At 53.1% G+C, this 22822-nt stretch overlaps 2 protein-coding genes across 8 annotated transcripts in view; one reads left to right on the plus strand and one right to left on the minus strand.

Moving 5' to 3' along the window:
• Positions 1–10777, plus strand: part of ARSG (arylsulfatase G) — a 108090-nt gene extending 97313 nt beyond the window's left edge. For 2 of the 5 annotated variants that reach the window (XM_027047886.2, XM_027047887.2), the window contains 3 exons: positions 1549–1669; positions 6364–6454; positions 9794–10777. In XM_027047886.2, the coding sequence (XP_026903687.1) occupies positions 1549–1669; positions 6364–6454; positions 9794–10068 (487 nt within the window). In that variant the 3' untranslated portion in view covers positions 10069–10777. Of the gene's footprint in view, positions 1–1548; positions 1670–5664; positions 5908–6363; positions 6455–9261 lie in introns of those variants that run through there. The other 3 variants (XR_008294218.1, XM_053212191.1, XM_053212192.1) reach the window with 3 other exon arrangements.
• The window catches only part of WIPI1 (WD repeat domain, phosphoinositide interacting 1), a 31069-nt gene continuing 18938 nt past the window's right edge, over positions 10692–22822 (minus strand). For 2 of the 3 annotated variants that reach the window (XM_053212199.1, XM_027047893.2), the window contains 9 exons: positions 20384–20481; positions 19681–19773; positions 18912–18982; positions 17984–18091; positions 16559–16723; positions 15691–15798; positions 14650–14768; positions 14093–14193; positions 10692–11213 (listed from right to left, as the gene is read on the minus strand). In XM_053212199.1, the coding sequence (XP_053068174.1) occupies positions 11166–11213; positions 14093–14193; positions 14650–14768; positions 15691–15798; positions 16559–16723; positions 17984–18091; positions 18912–18982; positions 19681–19773; positions 20384–20481 (911 nt within the window). In that variant the 3' untranslated portion in view covers positions 10692–11165. Of the gene's footprint in view, positions 11214–13611; positions 14194–14649; positions 14769–15690; positions 15799–16558; positions 16724–17983; positions 18092–18911; positions 18983–19680; positions 19774–20383; positions 20482–22822 lie in introns of all 3 variants that reach the window. The other variant, XR_008294219.1, reaches the window with a different exon arrangement.

Consider the following 22822-nt stretch of genomic DNA (forward strand, 5'->3'; position numbering starts at 1 on the left):
GCTTTGTTGAAAGGACAGTCCATTTGTTTACGCTGGAGAGTTTTTTTCTGATGAAACACAGCAGGCTGGTGGGCGATGTGCCCCATAATAGAGTCAAGTTGCACCGCGTGACTTAAAAACTCACATTAACAAAACCCACCAAAATGGTAACAGTGGCTGCCTTTGGGTGATGGACGATTTCTGCGTTGTTCTCTCTTTTATATTTCTGGGTGTTCTATTTTTTTTCCCCCACCGTAAACATTTATTACTATTTTGTAATGGGGAAGAAATCACTGAAATAAAGGGGGTGGAACGTTTCACATACCATGGCATTTTAATTAAAAAAAAATTTTTTTTATATTTATTTTTGAGAAAGAGAGAGACAGAGTGTGAGCAGGGAAGGGGCAGAGAGAGGGAGAAACAGCCTCAGGCTGTGAGCTGTCAGCACAGAGCGCCTTGAGGGGCTTGAACCTACAAACCGTGAGATCATGACCCAAACCGAAGTCGGACCGTCAACCGACTGAGCCACCTAAGCGCCCCTTAATTTTTTTTTAATGTTTAGTTATTTTTGAGAGAGAGAGAGAGACAGAACGTGAGCATAGGAGGGGCAGAGAGAGCGGGAGACACAGAATCCGACGCAGGCTCTAGGCTCTGAGCTGTCAGCACAGAACCCGACACGGGGCTTGAACCCACAAACCACGAGATCATGAGCTGAGCCAGAGTCAGATGCTCAACTGACTGAGCCACCCAGGTCCCCCTTATTTATTTATTTATTTTTAATATTTAGTTACTTTTGAGAGAGAGAGACAGACAGAGACAGAGTGCAAGCGGGGTAGGGGCAGAGAGAGAGAGAGAGACGCACAGAATCCAAAGCAGGCTCCAGGCTCTGAGCTGTCAGCACAGAGCCCAACATGGGGCTCGAACCCACGAACCACGAGATCATGACATGAGCCAGAGTTGGATGCTCAACTGACTGAGCCACCCAGGTGCCCCACCATGGCATTTTAAACAAAGACTGAATGTTTGTGACACAGAGACCCAGAGCAGGAATAATGACGTGAACATTCTCTAGCAGATGCCTGTTACACGTGGTTCCCTCTCAGCCAGTGGCTGTGGCCTCGCTGGTGACAGGTAGAGCCTCTTGGTTCTTAGATCCATAGGGTAGCCCTTGTGAATAACGATGACACAAATACCATCATCTTCTACATGTCTCATCTATGTGTTTCATCCACGTGATACCCTGTAAGGTGGGCACTATTATGATCATGCCCATTTTAGAGAATGGAAAATGGAGGCATTGAGAAGACAGGTAGGTATAACTCTGGGATTTGAGACCTGGTAACACTTGGCCACAGAGCCTGGGTGCTAAACCACAGTGCCATTCTGCCTTTTGTAGGAGCAGAAATCCAGGTGGGACCCGAAGGAAGGACCAGCAGGCAGAGGAGGCGGACCATATGGGAGGATGTTGGTGCTCAGTCTGGGCTGGTTTGGGTGGGCCTTGACCACAGCATGGGCCAGGGAGAGAGTCTGGGAGTAGCTGGGGCCAACGCCGTCTTGTTCTTCCTGCAGTGTGCTGGACATCTTCCCCACTGTGGTGGCCCTGGCGGGGGCCAGCCTGCCCCAAGACCGGCACTTTGACGGCTTGGATGCCTCTTCCGTGCTTTTTGGCTGGTCGCAGACTGGGCACCGGGTAAGTGGAGGAGGTGTGCGCCCCTCACCGGCTCTACAGGGGCTTGGGCTGCTGCTTCTCATCCGGGGCCACCTTTGTGCGAAGAGAACCATCCTGGGAACGTGCATGCCAGCGGCCCCTCCCGATCTAGTTTAAGAACCCCTGACGGATTAATCCTTTGAGACAAAGCTCTCTTTCCACCCCTCTCCCCCTCTTCCCCTGTGATCAATCCAGCTTGTCAATCCAGACTTACATTGGACAGTCTGGCTTAGAGTGGGTGTGTATAGAGGTGCTTCTTGCCCGTAACATACGATTTTTTTCCGCAATGATTTGTCTGACACATCGTAGGCCCCTGGCACATTTTTGTTGGACGGGGTGGCTGACTAGCCAGAGTGACTTGGGTATTGTGGGACTCCCCGACTAGAATGGAACTTCCCGAAGGCAGGGATCTCCCCCAGAATTCTCAGTGCACCTAACTGGGCCAGCACCCAGCCAGCAGTAAATGTGCATTTGACGAAGAAATGAATGAACATTCCCCCTGGCTCCTGGAAGGCCCGGCCTGTGGCCCTACAGCCCCTGCTCCAGCTTTGGAGTTCTGCTCCCCAGCACCCCAGGGTCCCCTCTTCATGTGCACTGAGGCATTCGTCGGCAGTGACAGCCAGGAAGTGCCGGCCCCGACGGCCTTTCCATGTCATTTCCGTGTGTTTTCCTTTCACCAAAAGGAAGAGGAAGTGGGAGGAGGGAACCCCAAGCACCTCTGTGAGGCCCGGTGAGCACATGGCTTCTGAGTTAGGGACCCACACATCAAAGGGTCTATTTGTGTCTTCACCCGAGGTTCACATGGAAGTGACTCAAATGCGCTGCTCGGATGTGGCCGGTGGTTTGTGACGTGGCCCCCGCCACGGAGCCCCGAGGGGGCCATCCGTGCTTCCGAGAGCGTTCCTGCAGTTTCTAGGGGTTGTCTGACGCTGCCTGAAATGCCCTCTGAGCAAGCACTGCTTCTCCCGGGACACCCAACCTTCTAGAGCTGCCCAGGCTTCCAGGCTGAGCCCCACCGCTGGGGAGCTGCAAAGAGCAGGAAGATGGTTTCCGCCTCCGGACTGGACGTTCGCAGTGTGTGACCCCGGGGGGTTATCGAAGACGTCAGTGGAGAGGTGCTCCTGAGTGTTTATCACCACGGCTACTAATAGAATCATTGGGGTCACCAGGAAGTGCTTCAAGGACTCCGGGCTCCTTGACGCGGCCGCTCCTGCCTGTGGAAGCCAGAACCTTCGCGCTCACTTCCGCTCTCAGAGGGGAGAGCGGTCCCTCTCTCTAGTTGCAGCTCTTTCTCCTGCAGAGTCATGCTCAGGGCCTAACAGTTACTGGCCTAGTGTCCGACAGGGTCGGGCCCAGCAAGGGGAGTAGAGGCAGGCCCCAACACTGGTTGGGGTTTTCGTGGGGACAGATGATGTGTGGTAAGGCGGCTGCAGTGGGGGCTGGCTTGCTCCCCGACCACACCGCAGGGCCCAGAAGGAAACAGCCACCACTTACTGCTTGCAGGAAGCTGCTGATAGCATCTTCAAGAGCAAAGGCCCTGGGATGCTGGCACCTGCAGGCTATACCCAGCCTCCCAGAGCTCCGGATTCCCTGCAGAGCCGTGAAGATGCTGCAGATAATAAGATTGTTTGGCGTTTGAGGGCAACCCAGGTAATTGTTGGCCCTGAATTGGTCTTTTCCGCTCACCTGCTGAAAAGACTAGAGTAAAGCGTCCAGAATTTGCTGAACAGAGGGGAGGTCGGAGGCCGGGAGGTAGAGTGAGTGATGATAGAGACATACACGCACGTACATATGTGTATACGTACAGATACAGGTCCCCGCGTGTGATTTTTTTTTTAAACTTTTATTATTTTCTATTAAAACAATGTTTTCTTAACGTTTATTTATCATTGAGAGAGAGAAAGAGAGAGATAGCACAAGTCAGGGAGGGGCAGAGAGACAGGGAGTCACAGAATCCGAAGCAGGCTCCAGGCTCCGAGCTGTCAGCACAGAGCCCGACACGGGGCTCGGACCCATGACCCGTGAGATCATGACCTGAGCCGGAGTCAGAGGCTTAACTGACGGAGCCACCCAGGCGCCACCGCATGTAATTTTTACTACACACAATTTGGTTGTGTTCACACTCAGGTGTGTTCTGGGCGTGCAAGGATTCTAACATGGCTTAGTTTAGAAAACCATTCCAGTTTCAAGAAGCTCAGAGTAACTCCTCAGATGCTCATCTCAAAACAATATGCAAATACAGCTCAGCCATTCGGTCCTTGCCTATTTTGCAAATGAAGTAACCGCCCGGGTAAAGAGCTGAAGCCACCTAAGGCTAAGGCGTAGCTCCTTGGCACCCCCCTCCCCGCACCCCCCCAGGCCCCATGCGGATAGGTTTAAGGGCAAGTAATGGGTCTGCAGTTTTCTTACTGTGCGGTCTTTTCACTACCCGCTTCGAGGACGGGTGGGACGTGGGGTGGTGTTGAAAATGTGCAACAGAGGCGGCCAGGCTGCCCGCTCTTGCATTCTGCTGAGCCTTCTGCTTCTCATCTTGATGGGCCCGGGTCTGGGCACGGAGGGCAACCGCAGGGCCGGGGAGGGCGCCTCAGAGATCTTGCTTCGTGCTTGCCTGACTCCCTGGTGGAAGCTGGAGTTCGTCACGTTACCACCGGTCAAGTCGTACCTCCGCCCCGGGTTGCCAACCGCCGAGGCCAAAAATTGCCCACAAAGAGGAAGGCGTCTTTAATGGCTCTTCACCTGCCAGTGCAGACTGGTCTGGGGCTGCTGTGGGTCAGAAAATGCGTGGCACCTCCCTGGAGGCCATACACCGGGGAGACCTGAGCAGGGGCTTGTCTCTGGAGCTCCGTCTGTCTGATCACTTCTCTAAGGGAGGCCCCTAGTGGTGAAAGACGCCATCCCCATCCGGAGTGGCTGCCCCCTTTTGGAGCCGGCTTTGCAGCCCCACCTGATGGGATTGGGGAGCCTTCCTTTTGTGTGTGTGGGGGGGGGGTGGGGGGCGTTACCACATAAGCACCAGCCTCTGGGGCCTAAGGGAGCCGCTCACCTGCTTCAAACAACAAAACAGAATGAAACAAAGCAAACAGGTAAGAAAGGCAACCAAGAGGGTGCAACACGTCTGCAGAAGATAAAAGTTATCTTTGAAGTGGGGACCCACCCTGGAGAGGACCTGTCTTAGGCTGTGATTCATGTATCAGTTTGCCAACCCTCTTCCTATGTGGGTGTAAACAACGCCGTGGCCAGTCTGCACAACAAAACCCACGCCCTCCTGTTTCTGAGAGGGAGCCATCCGGAAGTTCTGCTTCCTCTTCCTCTTGGATTTTGGAAGTTGCCTCTGGTAACGCTGCACAAATATCCTGGACGTAGCAGCCCACCCTTCTGGAGTGTCTGTCACCGAGACCCAAATACTGTCAACGATTTGAACCAGCGGACCGCGACTCCCATCTTCTGGAGGTCTGAGGACCTCCTTGATGGGCGGACAGTAGGTTTTCCAAGTCCCCCCACTTTCCGCCTCCGCCAGAAGGAAACCCAGTGGCCTCCCGCAGTGAGAGGCTTGGCTTCCTGCTGGGCGGGCAGAGGAGTGAGTTTTGAGTTACGACTTCTTTTCCTGTTTGGAAGGAGCCTGCTGTCATCATGCTGGCTGGGGACCTTGCAGGGACTGTCACGAGAGCCCAGCACGGAAGCTGCAGGTGCGGGAGGGACCCCGCCCTCGGTGGCATCCTCTGAGAGCCCGGAAAAACTTGGGGGGACAGCTGTTTACTGCTCCAACAGATGTTTCTCGCTCTTTTTTTTTTTAATAGCCCCATGGAAACTTTGAATCACATAAGCGTCTTTGCAGTGATATATATTGGTCATGATTCATACCAGGGCGGTCTCACGCATCCAGCACCAACCCACCAACCCACCAAGGACACTGGTTGTTTATTTTCTACCGAATCCTGCCCTTGGCACGCCTGAATTCGGTTGTTTCCATTCTGTAGGGCGATTCTTTCATCGATGGCCCGATGACGGGGAATTTCCTCAGTCCGAGGAGGGCAGGATTGAGTCAGGGAGTGAGGACATCTGTGTTCGGAGGTTAGGCTGTGCCCAGTTCTGCAGAAATCACGCCGAGCTGTCCTCTCAAGGACATGCCATCCTTGCTTGAGGGAGAGTTAGAACATTAACTGGATGCCAAGAAGCCGTGTTTCCAAGGAGCACCCACGTCAGAATCCCTGGGACTGTCTGTAAGCCGTGCAGATTCCCAGGCCCCGTCTTGAATCTGAAGGGTGGGACACAGCCACCTGCGGCCCCGCCCTCAGGATGGTCCTGCGCCTGGTTTAGAGAACACGTACTGTGCTGCCTTGAAATTGTTCGATTTCGAACGAGGTTTCTCTCTTTCATTTTGCACCGGACCCTGCGAATTCTGCAGCTGGTACCGGGGGCCTAGGAGTCTGACCAGAGTTGCAGCCCATTCTGATTAATTAACTTGCCAAAGAGCTATTTCCTGCCCTTCTCCCCCTGCCCCCCCCCCCCCCCCCCCAAGCATTGGCCGGCGTGGACTACAGGCCTGTGTCTGTCAGGGTTTGGGGCCATGGTGGGTGGGATGGACTGGCCACCGTGACAGAGAAAGGAATGCCTTCCAGGAAGCATGGGGGGCATGGTTGACGGGTTAGGAAGCTCTCTCTGCTGCTCTCTCTCAGGTGCTGTTTCACCCCAACAGTGGGGCGGCTGGAGAGTATGGAGCCCTTCAGACCATCCGCCTGGAACAACACAAGGCCTTCTACGTCACCGGTGAGTCAGGGGCACCCACCTGGATCCACCCTCAGGCCTCCAGGAATGAGTGTGGGCTGCCCTCCCTCAGGGAGCCCTCAGCACCCCCCTCCCCCCCTCCCCCCACCACCCCAGGACAGGCCCTCTGCACCCACAAATACGAAAACAAGGTCTTTGTACTCCGCGCCTGAATTTCTAGCAAGCTCAGAGCTAGTCCGCACACTCACAAGAAGGACTCTCACTCCACTGTTAGGCTTTAAATGCCAGTTTGGCGGAATGTTAAATGGAAGCTTGGAGATATTTTAAGGTGTAATTTACTAGACAATAGACTGTTTCAGAGAATAGACTCTAGAGGTCTAGTTAACAAACCGACAGAAGTCTCTCTGCTTCTTGATTCGCTCGGTGACGGTCTTAAATGTATATTTTAGACATGTGATGCTGGGTCAGGATGGTTCTCAAAATCTTCCCAGGGGCTTCTGGCTGCGAACAGAATTCAGGCTCCTTCCATACCGGGTCGCTCGACTTTTCTGGTGTCGGTTCCCCAAGAGCAACCACCTTCTTCCTTGGCCTTCTATCAAGATCTCTTTCAGCGTTTAGGGCCTCACATCAAATCCTAGTACCTCGGTCATAAAACTCCCTCTCATCTTCTCAGCTGGGTACGATCTGGAGAAACTCTGGTGATGATCACGTTCTGCCCTATATGCCAGCCATTGGGGTACATGTTTTATTTTCCCTACTAGTTTTTTTTTTTTTAATTTTTTTTTTAACGTTTATTCAGTTTTGAGAGACAGAGACAGAGCACGAGTGGGGCAGGGGCAGAGAGAGAGGGAGACACGGAATCCGAAGCAGGCTCCGGGCTCCGAGCTGTCAGCGCAGAGCCCGACTCGGGGCTCGAACTCAAGAACCGTGAGATCATAACCTGAGCCGAAGTCGGCCACTTAACTGACTGAGCCACCCAGGCGCCCCTCCCTTACTAGTTTTGAGCTCTCTGAACCCAGAGCTTTGTAAGATCTTTTATTTTTGTTGTCTTTAAGTGCTGAGCACAGTGTCTCGTGTCCCGCAGGAACCCTAAAATTTTTCTCCGAGTGAATGAAAAACGAACAAACAAAAACATAAACAAAACAAAACCAGACCCGGGACCTGGTGTGGATTTCAATTTGATTCAGTTATTTAATGTGAGAGTGTTCCAAAGCATTATATAATAAAGAACAGAAATTATTTTCCCCGAGTATAAATACGTGATCCTGAAGAAAATGTGCCATAAAAACACAGGTTCTTTGAGTTCAGAACTTGAGGGATATTAAAAATGCCACAAAGACTCTTTTGATTCTCCAAAACCTAAAATGCAAACCAGTCAGATATTTGTTATGCTTTCGGATGGAAAATTTCTAGATTACAGTCCTTACATTACATTATCTCAGAGGTATGGCTTCTCCAGGCTGAGTTAATTTCAGAAGTCAAGACCTTGCCAAAAAAGCCCTTGGGACCACAGTGCTGGCATCCTAAATGTTACTATGAAGTAATCGGACCGTTTAAAACCATCACAATCAGACAAGAATTAGGATGCCCAGGGGAGGCCTCTTCTGAGGAGTCACCAAAGTCCCGGCAGAGTTAGCACGAGGATGAGGACGACAGACATCTCAACAGCTGGGGGCCGGGGGTGGAGAGTGTGACATGTTCTGATCCCTCCCTTCCCTTCCTCTTTGGAAAGTCTGCATCCTGGTTACTTAAAGCTGCTTTTGGATAAACGAGCTGTATTGACCTCTATCTACTACATTAGATTAGAGAAAGATTTGGAGGAGGTTTCTTCACAGATTTTGAGGCGTCCCCCCCCCTTCTGGCTCCCTCCTTCCCGGATTTCACCCATCGATTTTCTTCCATTGTGAGAGTCCTGAGCTCTGATACCTTGATATTCCCCCGATGCCCCAAGCCAAAGAGAGGATAGTCTTCTTGGGCCCGGACTGCACAGACTGGGCAGTGTCCCCAGGGGAATGAAACTCTTGAACACAGACCCAACCCATGGTGACCTCTGCCTTTCAATGATCAAATTATTTTGTTTCTGCCTGCCTCCGTGATTTTCTGGTGCCTTCAATTATTGGGGTTTTTTCCCCTAAATTTGTTGCCTAGAATTTGTAATTGTTACCCACGTGGGGTCCTATGCAAGCTATTTCATTATTCTGTGAAGTGGAAATCTTTAATTTTTATAAGGAGTCCATCCAAACCCTTGCTCGACTAACTGCAAACCTCATGTCCCGTGCCCTTGACTGGCAATGAAGAAGAGCCAAATTCTAGGCAAAGACAGTGACTCTCAGCTTTCCACTGACCGACCCAAATGTCAACCACGAGAGGAAAACCATTAACGAAGGGCTGTGCGACTTGCCCATTCTTCTCTCCCTGTAAGAGGAGCCACTGGAGAAATTTCTCTCACACCTCAGTGAGAAGGAGCAATTGATAAGTTTCCACCTTCTGGTTTGGCTGCTAAGAAGCTCGGGGGCAAAGTAGGTGTTCAGGAATTCCTATATTTCTTAAAAAAGATATTTTTAACTATTTATTTTTGTGTATGAGAGAGAGAGAGAGTATGAGCAGGGGAGGGGCCAAGAGACGGGGTGACACAGAATGTGAAGCCGGTTCCAGGCTCTGAGCTGTCAGCACAGAGCCCGATGCCGGGCTCGAACTCACGAACTGTGAGATCATGACCTGAGCGAAGTCAGACGCTTAACCGACTGACTGACCAACCCCGGCACCCCGGGAGTTCCTGTATTTCTGATGGCCGTCCTTTGCCTTGACTCCTTCTGGTGACTCAGTTGCATTACATTGATTTCTATCAGATGCCTGAACTACTTTTTGTATGGAAAAGGAAAAGAACCTGAGTCGTGACAGCTAAGGATGCCGCTCTCCATTTTTGTTCCTGCTCCCCTGAGGCTGCTTCAACAGCCAGATTCTGGTTTCAACAAGAGTCTCAACTACAACCCAAAGTGAAATTACTCACCTTGCCTTCCCGCCCAGTCCACAAACTGAGTATCTCTGGTATTCCAGAAATGAATTTTTGAGGAAAAAAAAAAAGAAAAAAAGAAAAAACCGAATTTACTCGCCAAGGGTGGAGACGGGAGATACTCGATTGGCTGCTGTGCGGGCCCTGAAGGCAAGTCCGGGAGAAGTTCCAGATCATTCTGGAAGGCAGGAGCATCCCTGGGATGAGCAGCCGGAACCCCAAGGCGCTTTCTTTGACGGGGAGAACAGTCATTCGAACATACGAGTCCTTCTCTGTTTGCCTCGATTTATAATCCATCACCTTCTCCTCTTTCCAGCACAGGGCCAAAGCTGGGTTTGATGGGGTGTTTGCTGTCACCCTCTCTCTAGGCGGAGCCAAAGCCTGTGACGGGAAGGTCGGGCCCCCGCGGCTTCATGAGCCTCCCCTCATTTTTAACCTGGAAGAGGATGTTGCGGAAGCCGAGCCTCTAGAAGAAGGTAGTGCTGAGTACGAGCGCGTCTTGCCCGAGGTCAGACAGGTCCTGGCGGATGTGCTTGTGGACATTGCTGGTGACAAGACGTCCAGGGCGGATTACACTCGGGATCCTTCGGTGACCCCCTGCTGTGATCCCCACCGAAAGGCCTGCCGCTGTCACACCACCTGACCCATTTCCCCCCCACTGTCCTCCTGCATGCCGCCTTGGGAGGGGGGTGGGGACGGCTGTGCCGAGCCGAGCGGTCGGGAAAGGCACACAGGCTTTGGAGTCAGGCCGGGTTCAGGCCCCAGCTTCGGAACGTGGGCCGTCACTGAACCCACAGCTTTCGAGCTCATTCTGAGGACCAAGGAGGCACTGTATGCAAATGACTGCCACATCACATGACGCGGAACAGGCACTGGATGCATTTTAGTTTCCTTTCCTTTCTATGCACCCAGTTTTGCTGGTCGTTTTAGCATAGATTCATGCCAGCTGGGATCTAGGGCATCACTTTTCCATCTTTAATACGCATACGTGTCACCTGGGATCCCTCGAGAGTGCAGATTCTGACTCAGTAGTTGCCCGAGACGCTCCATTTCCGGGCTGCTCCTGGGGGAAATGCCCTGAGTAGCACAGGTGCAGACTAGACAAAGCTAGACGTTTCCGGGTCTCAGAGCAGGCGAGCCCACGGATACATCCGTGGCACTCCCTGTCTCCTCTCGCTCCCCCTTAAAGATCAAATGATGGTATTTTAAAGATTGTAAGCATTCCTTCTGCCTCCTAAAACCAGGAAGAAATGAACGTCTAAAACCTCAAAAACACATTGCCATGATTTTATTATAAGTGTCCTAAATGGGACTCCAAGGTAATAAATGATTCATTCCAATCACTGCAAAAATACTTTGCCTGGCTAAAAGCAGTCTCTCTATATGTCATATACAAGAAATACAATTCAAAGAGGTTTTCCTATACGTACATTTTTACATGGCATACATTTAAAAAGGATGCCCTTGTTCATATAAAGTTCCGGCTATAGACCAACGTGGTTAGTGAGCATCGACGCGATGGCTGTAACATATTTCATATAGTCTCTCCCATGCCTGCTGGCAACCGGGGCGGAGGAGAGTTTGGTGAGCAGTGGACCGCGTCCCGTGGCTTAAGCAGGCGGCACCTGGGATTCCTGCCCCCCTTTCTGCGCACACAATTGTACTCCATTCTTCCACCTTCCTTGTTTTCTCCACAACCACCTGACAGGGGGTGTCCTGCTTTCTGAGGTGCGCTTCTCATCATGACTGCTTCGTTTTGCCCTTCTGACTTCCACGGCACAAGATAATCTACCAAAATCAAAACAGAACGGCCTTAACTCTTTCCGGGAAGAGACTGGTAGGCAGGCTGGGTTATCAACAGATCTGTGCCCACGAGGGGTGAGCAGGGGGAGGCTGGGCGCTGCAGATCCACAGACTGACCCTCACTCACAGCCACAGAAAATCCACCCATCTTACTTCGGTATAGACGAGTATGGCACGGTTTCAAAAAAAACTGACTACGTCTAAAATACGTGTGTGTGTGTTTATATGGGTATTGCATGTTTTTTTAAAAGGCTCATCTTACTTGTAAACACAGACTGTTAAGTCACTACTAAAGTCAGTAAATACCCTTGGTCCCAATTTGCTTACTCTTGCTCACAAGAGCAGACTAGTGTCGGAAAATATGCAGACTTGTAAAGGTTGGTGTATTGCTGAGACAAAAGCTGCTTATCTTCCTGAACACAGCGTCTTTCTAAGGGACCAGAAACGATCAATTCTCTTTCCTTTCATTGTTTATGGAGCAAAGTAAGTCCCAAGGAGATAAGAACGATCATATCCAGGGAAGTGCGAGTATACTTAGAAAACAAAAAAGACCCACTCGAGATGACCTGTGTTCCGAAGGCAAAGGCCCAGGGAGGGCCGCACGAGATTATCTGGGCAAGCCCATGTTCTTAGTTAACTGAAAGAGAAGTGATTTTAACCAAACGGAGACTCCAAGATCCTTTCTCAATCTTGGAAGTTTTTAAGGGACGTGGGTAGAGATGTGAATTCTGGACAAGATACAGAATAAAAGCAGAGAGGGGAGTCGCCCAGGATCTCCTCTCCAGTTGGACATCGTTGCCAATGAGGGCGTGAGGTGGTCCGTGTCAAGAGGACATCCCAGTGGCACTCACGCCCCTGGTCCCCGTGCGGTGCGGTGAGGTGGAGAAGGCCGTCTGCTACGATGTCAGGAGCTCGTGGAAGCATGGCCCTCTCCTCCCTGTCTGCCTCTAGGCTGGAGGGCAGGCCTGGGGTCTGATGGGCTTCTTGACCCCTACCACCAGCTCTAGGGTCTAACAGGGGCCTCATTCAGTGATCAGTGGTCTCGCTGGCAGGAAGCCTTCCTCGAGTATAAATAAAAATCCCGGATGCAATTTAAACCAGGTTTCACTCATCTGATCCTTAAGAGGGAGACGGGACAGCCGGCTCATAGCCAGCTTCCTGGCAGTGTTTAGGTGAACAGGCCTCTTGATAGGTTCTAGCACTCGTTTTTAAGCATCTCTTTTTTTTTTTTTTTTTAAAGCTCGAGGCAAATGATCTGCACAGTGTACCTATTATCTTATGCAGGCTTTCTTTGGCAGGGGCCCATCTCCTCCATGCCAAGATCTGCAGTACCCCAATTCTGTAAGTACAAGAGCTTGTAGGGTTCACTTTGATTACTAATTAATAATCTAATAATCTTTTCTAGCAGTCACAGACTTTCACCAAAACCACTGAAATGGAACCTAATGAGGGAATGCTCCAAACCTGGACACGTGGGACACATCTATCCCTAGGGCATCTGATCTATTCTGGTTCCTAGAAGATACAGCTGCAGGGAAATGACCACCAGCTTTGGCGGGGGGGGGGGGGGGCGCAGAAGAACTCCCTTTATGGCTAGTTCGGGCATGAGAACCCAAAGGCAAACCACTGGCTTATCAGGAGGCAGCAAGCCAACAGTTGTTTTTATCCTTAGAATTGGTATTTTTAAGAACCACCGCTCTCCACGCTTAACATATAAACTACTTGTTGGCATTGTGTTTGGCAATCTGCCGATTCAAAGCCTGGAACGTAGACTTCAAGCCTTTATGGGAAAGCACAAAGCCAGCCCTCTAATGATGCAAAGAGGGACCCAAAACAGTCTTTTTTTTTTTAAGCTGACTGGGCTTATCAGATTGTCCCAAGGTTTATATAAGAAAGAAGCTAGACTTGCACCCCATCCTTTTGCAGATGGAACTTCCACGGACACGAAAGGATCAGGAGCAAACATTCTATACTAAGACCTAACGGGCTCTGAGGCAAAGCCCAAGTGGCTGCTGCTCTCTGGCCCCAGCGGGGGTCACAGAGTTGACTCTCTTAAGTCCTGGCCCGCGCACCGCTCCCATCTCTAAAGGAGTTCAGGTTCGCCCTCTGTGCCATTCGCTAACCGCAGCTCACAAGCCCGCTCCGTGCGTTGCTCTCAATGGAAGCTTGAGGCCTCAGAAGCTAAGACCCTGGCGGCCACCCAGGGAGAGAATCCTCTCGCTCCGGACAGGGACGCTAGAAAAAGCCAAGCTCTGCACCCAGCCAGCCCTGAGGGCTCTCGCTACCGGAACAGCTGAAGCAGGGTGCAGGGAAACGCAGGGGAGCTCTCCCCCGGGGGCTCCCACCCTCCGCACGGCTGCTGGCAGCCTGGGGTCCGCCTCACCAGAGCCGGAGGAGGGTGAGGGTCCGGCTGGCTTGCAGAGAGCAGCGGCCCAGCCCCGCTAGAGCATCGTTGTTAGCAAAAAGGTGGCAGGATTCCACAAGGACATCCTTAGGAGCCTCAGGAAAACAGGAGTTGATGCAGGCGTGAATTCCTGCCGTGCGAGCAGCAGAGACAGTGCTAACGAAGCCAAGTTAAGGGTTCCAGGCCTCCGGACGTAGTGAGGCCGCTGAGACCCCCCCCCCCCCATTAGTATCCGGTGTTATTCTAACGCTGCCGTGTTCAGCCCGACACCTGGTGGCCAGTCTACAGGGTCTGAAGCACACGGCACGGCATGCCGTCTGTGGCTTTCTCAACGGGAGGGAGGAGGTTAGCTGTTACAGGACTAGACCACTGGGAAAGTGACCTCGCCTCGTGCGCGAGGGGAAGGTTTCCCTCCCAGCACACAGACTGGGCCGCTCTTTTAGGGATTCCTACTGCTCACAGGGGGAAATTCATTCTCGTCGTCAAGGCATACTGGTCCCGTCGCAAACTCATGTTCAGGAATAACCTCTCCTCGGAGGGCCCCGCCGTCCTCAGAATAACCTGGAAAGCAAGAGTGAGACATGAGGGAAGCCCCCCGGCCTGTTGTGACGCTCTGACCCCGGGACGGGACCTCCAGGGAAACCATGGAGGCCACCTTTGTCTTTCGAATGGAGAGACTGCTTCTGGTGAGTCAGAATCCCCACCACTTAGGGTCTCGAAGCCCCCGGATGGGCTGACCTCGCCCACCCTTCCACCCCGGGCCCCTCCAACTTTCCACCTGTTTGCAATTCTCAAAGAGGCGAAGCCTCGACTCTACGTGTGAGGGAGACAGCCATTTTGGGCCGTGCCTGCCAGGTTTAGGGACCTGGGTTTAAAGGCTATTCTCAGGGCCGCACCTGGGGGGAAAGAAGTGGTTCGGGAAGAGTGCTCTTTTCACAGGTGACCATGAAGACAGAAGAGCTGCCGTCAGAAACAGGCCCCCACGACGCCCCCAGCCAGGCCCCCACGGCCACTCACCTGGCACGGTAGAGGCAGAAGACGTGCTTGGTCTGGCCACGGTCGCTGCATAAGACTGAGGTAATGGAGGTCTGAGGTCATTTTCTTTGTTTTCTTCTGTTGTTCCTGAGCTAAGCAAGCTAATGGCAGCAATTAAGGGGAGGGGGAGAAAAGAAAAAAGGGCTCATCACATGTGCAGGAAACTTCCAGAAGGAAAAGTACTAGGAAGCTCAGGCTTGCCCCCTTGAGTTTAAAGTATGGACCTATTGGGGGCGCCTGGGGGGCTCAGTCGGGTAGGCGTCTGACTCTTGGTTTCGCATGATCTCACGGCTCGTGGGTCTGAGCCCCACATCGGGCTCTGTGCTGACAGCGTGGAGCCTGCTTGGGCTTCTCTGTCCCTTTCTCTCTGCTCCTCCCCGGCTCGTGCACTCGCCCTCTCTCTCTCAAAATAAATAAACTTAAAAAAGAAAAAGGACTGATGAGTACACTACTAGGTCACATGACCTAAACAGCAACCTCGAACTGCTGGGGTCAATCATGCAACTTCACAACGACCCCTTTCTCTTGTACTGACTGAATGAAGATTGGCCCTTTGCTCTTTCTGGTACACTCTGGCCAGGACGCTAAGACTCGCTCACAAAGGGGGGCTCCGCGGGCCAAGGGGAGGGGGCGGTGGCAGCTCGTGGGGTCCTGTCACAGCAGGAAGAGGTCACCTTGTCAAGAGGTCACAGATGTCAGGAGAACTTTTCAATTCCCTTTGGCCCACATTTTGGAGCTCCCAGTATGTACGAGGGAACGCATGAGGAGGAAAGGGCCGTATGAAGTCATTCTGCTTCTTCAAGTGCACATTACGCATCTCAGCAACTCTTCCAGAAGCCTACAGCGTGGCGGGGGTGCCTGACGTGGAGCCCAGCGAGGAGCGGGTGCCCATTAGAAGTGGGCCACCGAGAACACCAGCCAGGACGACAGACAAGCAGGGCACCGAAGCTTGTCGTTCTTGGCCACGTGACGGCTTTACACAACCAGCTCTTAAAGAGGCTTTCTGAAAACTAGTCTCTTCACCTGTGGGTCTTGATTAAGACACATTCTCCTCCGTCCTGAGGGTCCAAATTGTAGATGTAAAGGTGTCCATCGGAAGACGCGACCAGGAGTCTTGGCAGTTTCTGGATCCTAAGAGCCAAGTAAAATACGTGTTGTGACCTCAACAGAGGCAGGTAACCGGGTTGGCTTCAAATGACACAGCCTCCCCCACCCCGTGGCCCCAGGCTCCTTCTCCTGCCTTCAGGAACCCTTTACCCGGCCCACTGGCCCCAGATCCTGGGTTTCTGGCTATTTCTTGGCATTATGACCTAGTGATCCACCTCGAGGATTATTTCTCATCTTGGAAGACAACTGTGTGGACGAGACAAACGACGTGTGCGTCTGCTATTACTCTGAAAAGGTGCCACCGAGGAAATCAGCGGACCTGAGTGGGACATGGCCTCTGGCTTATGCGTGTTTCTGCCTTTAACCGTGACGGAAAGGACAAAGGACAAAATCGGCTGGCTCGTTTTATGAACTTTTAAAAACTGTTCGCCTTCCTTAAACTCCTTCAAACCCCTTGGACAAAACATCTGTCGACTCCACAGGCGTCGGAACCTACGGAGCCGGAGTCTTTTTACAGAGTTACTTAGAAGAGCGGGAACTGTTTTCGAGATAGCGTCGGCAGAACCACAAGGTTCCAGTTCCCACGCCGGCTCGCGGCCGCCCCCCCCCCCCCCCCCCCCAGAACACGCGTGACGACCAGAGAGGGCGGCGGCTGACGGCCACGGCCCTTCTTCGGGGCCTCCTTCCTTCTTTTTCTCCTGGCGCGTGTTCGGGGATCTGTGCGCTTTGGGCAAACCGAGCCGTAGAAGGTGGTGCCTGTGACAGCGGGTGGCGCCATACGTACGTGGAGAGGGTGCAGATGTTCCTCTGCCCAGAGAAGTGCAAGCGCCCGGTGGCAAAGGCCCTGTCCTGGTTCATCATGTCGGACACCTGGGCGGGGAGGTAGTTGGAAGCGGCCATGAACATCTTTCCCATGTAACCAGTCCAGGTGGAGGGCTCCTCGGGTCGGCTGCAGGGACAAGGCACAGGAGGAGGGAGGTGGGCACCGGGCCAACGCTCGGCACAGCCCTGTGCTGTGAGCGGCGCTCACCGCAGCGGGAAGGAACTGTGCCCTTAGCATAATGTTCTGCCCACCTGGAACGGCTCGGGACATGCTATTCTGGCAATTCTGAAAGGGCATCGAGTACTCGTTTGTCCTTCGGAAGGACCACAGCGAAGCTGTGAAGAGCTTCCCCATGCGACCGCTTCCCTACATTAAACAGGTTGCAGGTGATGGTTCGTCTGGTCTCCAGACTCCTATAAAGGGGGCCAGGCGAGGGCACGAGATGAGATCGCCGTGTGGACTCGGAAAACTAAGCTCCAGCCTGGCTCGGGCCCACGGAAGGACGCCGCGATCTCAGCGGCAGGGCCTCCCCGGCCAGACTGAGTGGGAAGCAAACCTCCGGGCAGGAGGCCCCGGGCGCTGTGTGATTACAGCCCTGAAGCCACCCTGGTCCCTGGTGAGCCGCGGCGGTAGGGAGAACTCGAGGGGACCCGGTGCACCCCCTGCAGTCCTCCAACGCCATCCCAGCGCGGCCGCCAGACGGAGGGGGCGGGCACCGGTCGCCGGGAGGTGACAATGGGTGGGGGCACACAGCCGCCGCCGTGCTCGGCGCACCGGGCAGCGCCTCAGGGACCGGGCTGGCCGCGTGCTCCTGGGAGCACCTGCCGAGAGGCCCCTTGTCTACGGGCCCGGAGCTTGGTGGGGAGCGCGGGCTGGAGCTCAGAAGCACGGGGGTTTATTTCTCACTCTGTTACCACCCAGCTGGGGACAGTCACAGGCACTGAAAATGGGCGCGATGGCAGTGGTTCGTCTGTTCGTGTTTCGATAGCTGATGCCGAATACTTATTGGTGCCCGTTGTGTGCCAGGCGCTGCACCACACGCTTCAGGTCGAGGAACCCGCCGAACGCTCGCAACAAGCCCGAGACGCACCGCTGAGTATTTTGTACGAAAGCACAGAAAGCGGAAATCACCTGCCGGGGTCTCGGAGCGCGTGAAGGGGCAGAGGCGGGGTGTGACCTCGGGAGGGCGGCCCCGGGGTCTGCGCTCCCGTGCGTTCCACTACCGAGGTCCTCCCGGCAGACACTCACCACTCCCGTGAGGACAAGTAAAGCCGAGCGCGTGGCACTCATAAGTTAGGAGTCGCTCGTGCGGACAGCGGTGGCACAGGCGAGTCAGGGCCTGGCTCCTCCAGCCTGACGAGTGTTGTGCGTCTGGCAGTTACTCACCTGTTGGTGAGGTGCTCCAGCTTGAAGATGTGCACGGTCTCGGTGTTGCTTGAGGCGCAGAGGAACTGCGAGTCCATACTAAAAACTAGGGAGCTGATTGTCACGTACCTGGGAACACAGCGACGTACAGACAGACTACTGAGCCAGGAGCATGAGGGTGATCGCTTTATAGCTCAAAAACCAGCTTGGTAAGAGAACCGAATGTGTCCCGGAGAGTCTGGGTGTTCTAAGGTCTCCTTGACATTGCATCACGCACACTTAGAAATTAGCGTTGGGAGGACTGGTAAAGGGTCCCTGTCTCGGGAAGAAACAAGGCACCGCCCCTTTCTGGCATCTCGTTAGTTTTCGGGCTGTCCGGGCACCAATCGGGCTGCAAACGCTGCAGCCAATAGGATCCCGGCCCATTCACTTTACAAGCTGCTTTTGGATGGTGATTTGCTCGCCCTCTCATTTCTCCTTTGCAAGCTGCCCTCGCACACCTGGGAACAGGGCTCTGACGGCTGAAATCCTGTGTGAAAGCGGCAGCCAAGGGGGCGCCTGGGTGGCTCTGTCGATTAAGCGTCTGACTCTTGATTTCGGCTCAGCTCATGATCTCAGGGATCACAGGGTGGAGCCCTGTGTCGGGCCCTGTGCTGAGAGCGTGGAGCCTGCTTGGGATTCTCTCTCTCCCTCTTTCTCTGCCCCTCCCACATCTCAGAATAAACAAGCAAACAAACAAATGAGCAAACCCAGCAGCCATGCTGTCGGGTGCACGAAGCACCCAGCACGGCATCGAAGGCAGTTACCCGAGGAAGTACAGTTATATCTCCTCCGGGGGAGAGGGGGGCACAGAGCCACCCTCCACACTTGCCCCGGCGGGCCGCCAGCCCTGCGCTGCGGGCGGGACTCCGGTGGGTCCCGTAACACGGGCTTCACGGTGAACACAGACCTTTTCATTCCTCTCCGAAACTCGTAGAGCTTTCGCCCGTCGGGTACAGAGAACACCCGGATGACGGTGCCCTGAGAAAGCAAGCAGGTGGACATTTCGTACCATTGATGGCCTCGGACAGAGACGTCCCTTCAGAGGGGAGCTTGTTTTATTGGTGTGGAACACCTGTCTCTAAGGGGGAGGCACAAAGTGTTGAGCATAGGGGGGTTTTGTTTGTACGTTGCCAGAGAAGCAATTCTTGGCACGTTTGGGTCCCTTTTCCCTCCCCACCCTGCACCCCAAGGCTCTGTGTGTGTTTGCTCGAAATGCTCGGGCTTCCTAGAACATTGCCTGTACCTGTCAAAAACCACTTGTGCTTCGTGGCATTTGAAATTCAACTTGATCACCTTCCCTGACCATTCCAGTCAGAAGAGATCAATTTCTTCTGAATAGCACAACATTTTGTTGACACTGCTTATGAAATGCGGAATCTGTCTGCATCTAGGGATAACGCACACACACGTTTCTCAATAAGATCACCAGTTTCTGTGCCACGTATCTCGTATCCTGCCTAGCACAGGTCTTTGGTCTGTTGAATTAATAAACGTATCAGTCTACGCAGCGTGCATGGGTCAGAGACTCCCCTCGGATATGGATTCTGAGTGGGTCCAGAGACCAGTCAGTCCTTGTCCCCAGTCTCCTCTCTTCAGATCTTTGGCCCTGAGGGAGCCATCCAGCGGAGCCCTGACCTGAGAGCCCCCTGAACACGAGGTGCAGGGAGTGAACTCACTTTTTCAGATGCGCTCGCTAGTTTGGAGCCCGAGGCATTGAAGGTGATGGCGGCCAGCGTCCCCTCGTGGGCAGCAATCGTGCAGACCGTTTTCTGTTGGTAACAAGGGAAAATGGATATCGGTGCTGGGGAAGACCCCTCTCCTCTCTCTTTTCTTCCCAAACACCCTCCCTCATTTGCTGGGCACCCTGTCTCTCCCTTCCCACCGGCCATTTCCAGACAAGCCGTTCATCCTTTCCGAGTGTATCTAGATTCTGCCTCCAGAGCCCTTCCGTCGCTACCCCTTGTCCCGCCCTCGGGATGACGGACAGCCAGCCGCATGCCCCACGCGGGCGATGCAGCCGTGGCTGTCCTCGCACGCAGTGGTGGGTGACTTCCCGCAGCCATCGTGCCCTGCTCCGTGAAGCCTCGGAGAGCAGGGGACAGGGCATGTGAAACATCTGCACACTGTCACCGGCTGTGACATGGCACAGCGGGACACCTTCAGTCTGACAGTGGGCCGCCAGCTGGCGAGCAGTTTCCGCCACACCGTGGATGTCTCACCGGGCCAGGCGTGCTGCCTCACGGTCACACTGACTGATGGCAGCGAGGGCGATATTACTGCCTTGTCCTCCACACCTCACCTCCATGGCCAGGACAGACCGCCCCCCCCCCGCAAACCCAGGATGGCTTCTCCCTTCACACCTCGCCCCTGCCAGCTCACCAGGGAGTGTCCGTCGTAAAGCACAATCTCGCCTGTGGTCAGGCTTCCAGGATAGGCCACGTAAGAATTGGAATGGTTGATAGAGAGGGCACAGAGACCTGCAAAGAATGAACCGCGGATGAAACCCTGCCTGGAAAGGGCATCTGAAAACCGCGCGACTCCAGTGCCACCTACTGGCGAGGGGAGGAATAGCCTAGGTGATGTTGACTTTTGAGTTGGTTCTTCTAAACCTTCTAATTTACGCCCTTGAAGTTCGCAGGGGAAGACCTCATGACCTCATGACCAGCCGTGTCTTCTCCCCAGAGGAGCAATACGAACTCAGAATACTGAAAATGCTCTTCTTGCCATTTTACTCCCCCGGGCTCTGAAACCACATCCACTTCTCTTGCGTTACCCGCCAAGGCTGTAAGAGAAGTTACTCTTCACGGAAATAAATCTTCCTGCTATGAAAAGGCAGCATGTCGTAGCCTTCCTGCAGGCGATTACCTGCAGCTGGCCAGTCACGTCAAGATGGAGAACAGGAGGCGGAGGGTGGGGGGAAGGACCCATTTAGAAACTGCCCCCTATCTAAGCCAAACGTCCTGCCTTCAGAAGAGAGATGGGGGCCCCCAGAGGTGGAAGCTCATCTGAGGGAGGAGGGCCTTTCTTTTAAATGTTTATTTTGAGAGAAAGAGAGAGAGGGCAAGAGTGCGAGTGGGGGAGGGGCAAAGAGAGAGGGAGAGAGAGAATTCCAAGCAGGCTCGGCCTTGTCCGTGGGGAGCCAAACTTGGGGCTCGACCCCACGAACCACAAGACCATGACCTGAGCTGAAATCAAGAGCCAGACACCCAACCGGCTGACCGAGTCACCCAAGTGCCCTGAAAGCGGACATTTTGGATTGAAGATGCCCTGACAATATTCTGGAAGGGTAAACAGCCAATGACACCATTGAGCCGACCTAAGTTATTTTTGTTTATAAGGAGACTCAAGGGGGGTTAAATCCGAAAAGCGTTTAAGTAAAGGATTTTCACAACAATGGTCTGGATTAATAGTAGAAGTGTATGTTGACAGAAGTGAATTCAAAGAATTGTTAGAACCAAAAGCATTAGCAGCATAAGCTCTTCGCGATTAGGCAAGAGAGACATCTTTTTAAATACAAACTGCAACATCTTTGTGACAAGTCGGCATATTAAATGGGTTAATTACATAATAAAAACTTTAGGCTAAAATGTACCCAACCTAATCTGCTGGGGGGAAAAGCAGGGGAAAAAAAAAATCCATCGTTGAGAAGCGAAACCCAGGTCCTCCCTCCTGCTCTCTGGCTTTGTTGAGGACATAGCCAGGGCTGTGCCCTTAGCCCTCGACATACAGAACCGTGGGAGGAAAGTGACGGGGCCCAGAGCCCTTACCTGTGTGCCCCGGCACCCTGCAACCCCTGCCTGTACACGATCACTCTCAGCCCCACCCTTAGGAAGGGACTCTCATGTCTCCCCAGTTCTGCCCGGGCGACAATGCCCCGTCTCCTCCGGGCTCTTTGCCACGCAAGTGCAACTCCGAGAGCAGCTGGCAGGCAGAAGGCACTGTGATCTTGTGAAACTCGTGAAAAGGGAGGGAAGCGCATTGGGAGGTTGGGGCGGCCTGCGCGGTGGGTTCCCACAGGGCTGCTCAGCAGAAGAGATGGTTGAGAGACTGGATGTGGCAACAGGGGAAGGGCTTGAGGACCCCACCAAAGAGTTAAGATCTTACAAATGTGGTGGGTACGCGCTGGACGTTTCTGAGCACAATGTTTAAAAAAAAAAAAGCAGTGTTGAGGGGGGGAGGGGGGAGGGGGAAATGGGTGATGGGAACTGAGGAGGGCACTTGTTGGGATGAGCACTGGGTGTTGTATGTAAGCGAAGAATCATGGGAATCTACCCCCAAAACCAAGAGCACACTGTAGACACAGTATGTTAGCCAACTTGACAATAAATTGTATATATATATATATATGTATGTATATATACATATGTGTGTATATATATATATATGTATATATATATATATATATATATATATATACATATAAAGGCAGTGTTAATCAAAACCATGATGAGATATTACCTCACACCCACTAGGATGGCTATAATCAAAAAGGCAGATAATTGGAACCCGCCTACACTGCTGCTGGGAAGGTTAAGATAGGCATGGCTTTGGAAAACAGTCTGGCAGTCCTTAAAAAGATTAAACATAGACGTAACCTATAAGCCCCCAATTCTACTCCTAGGTATGTACCCAGGAGAAACAAAAACGTACAGCCACATAAAAACCTGTATACAAAGGTTCGTAGCAACATCGTAAGAGTCAAAGAGTGGAAACAGGGGCGCCTGGGTGGCTCAGTTAAGCATCTGACTCGATTTGGGCTCAGGTCATGATCTCACAGTTGTGAGATGGAGCCCCGTGTGGGGCTCTGTGCTGAGCACA

Source organism: Acinonyx jubatus, chromosome E1 (assembly GCF_027475565.1).
Source record: "Acinonyx jubatus isolate Ajub_Pintada_27869175 chromosome E1, VMU_Ajub_asm_v1.0, whole genome shotgun sequence".
Lineage (NCBI taxonomy): Eukaryota > Metazoa > Chordata > Mammalia > Carnivora > Felidae > Acinonyx > Acinonyx jubatus.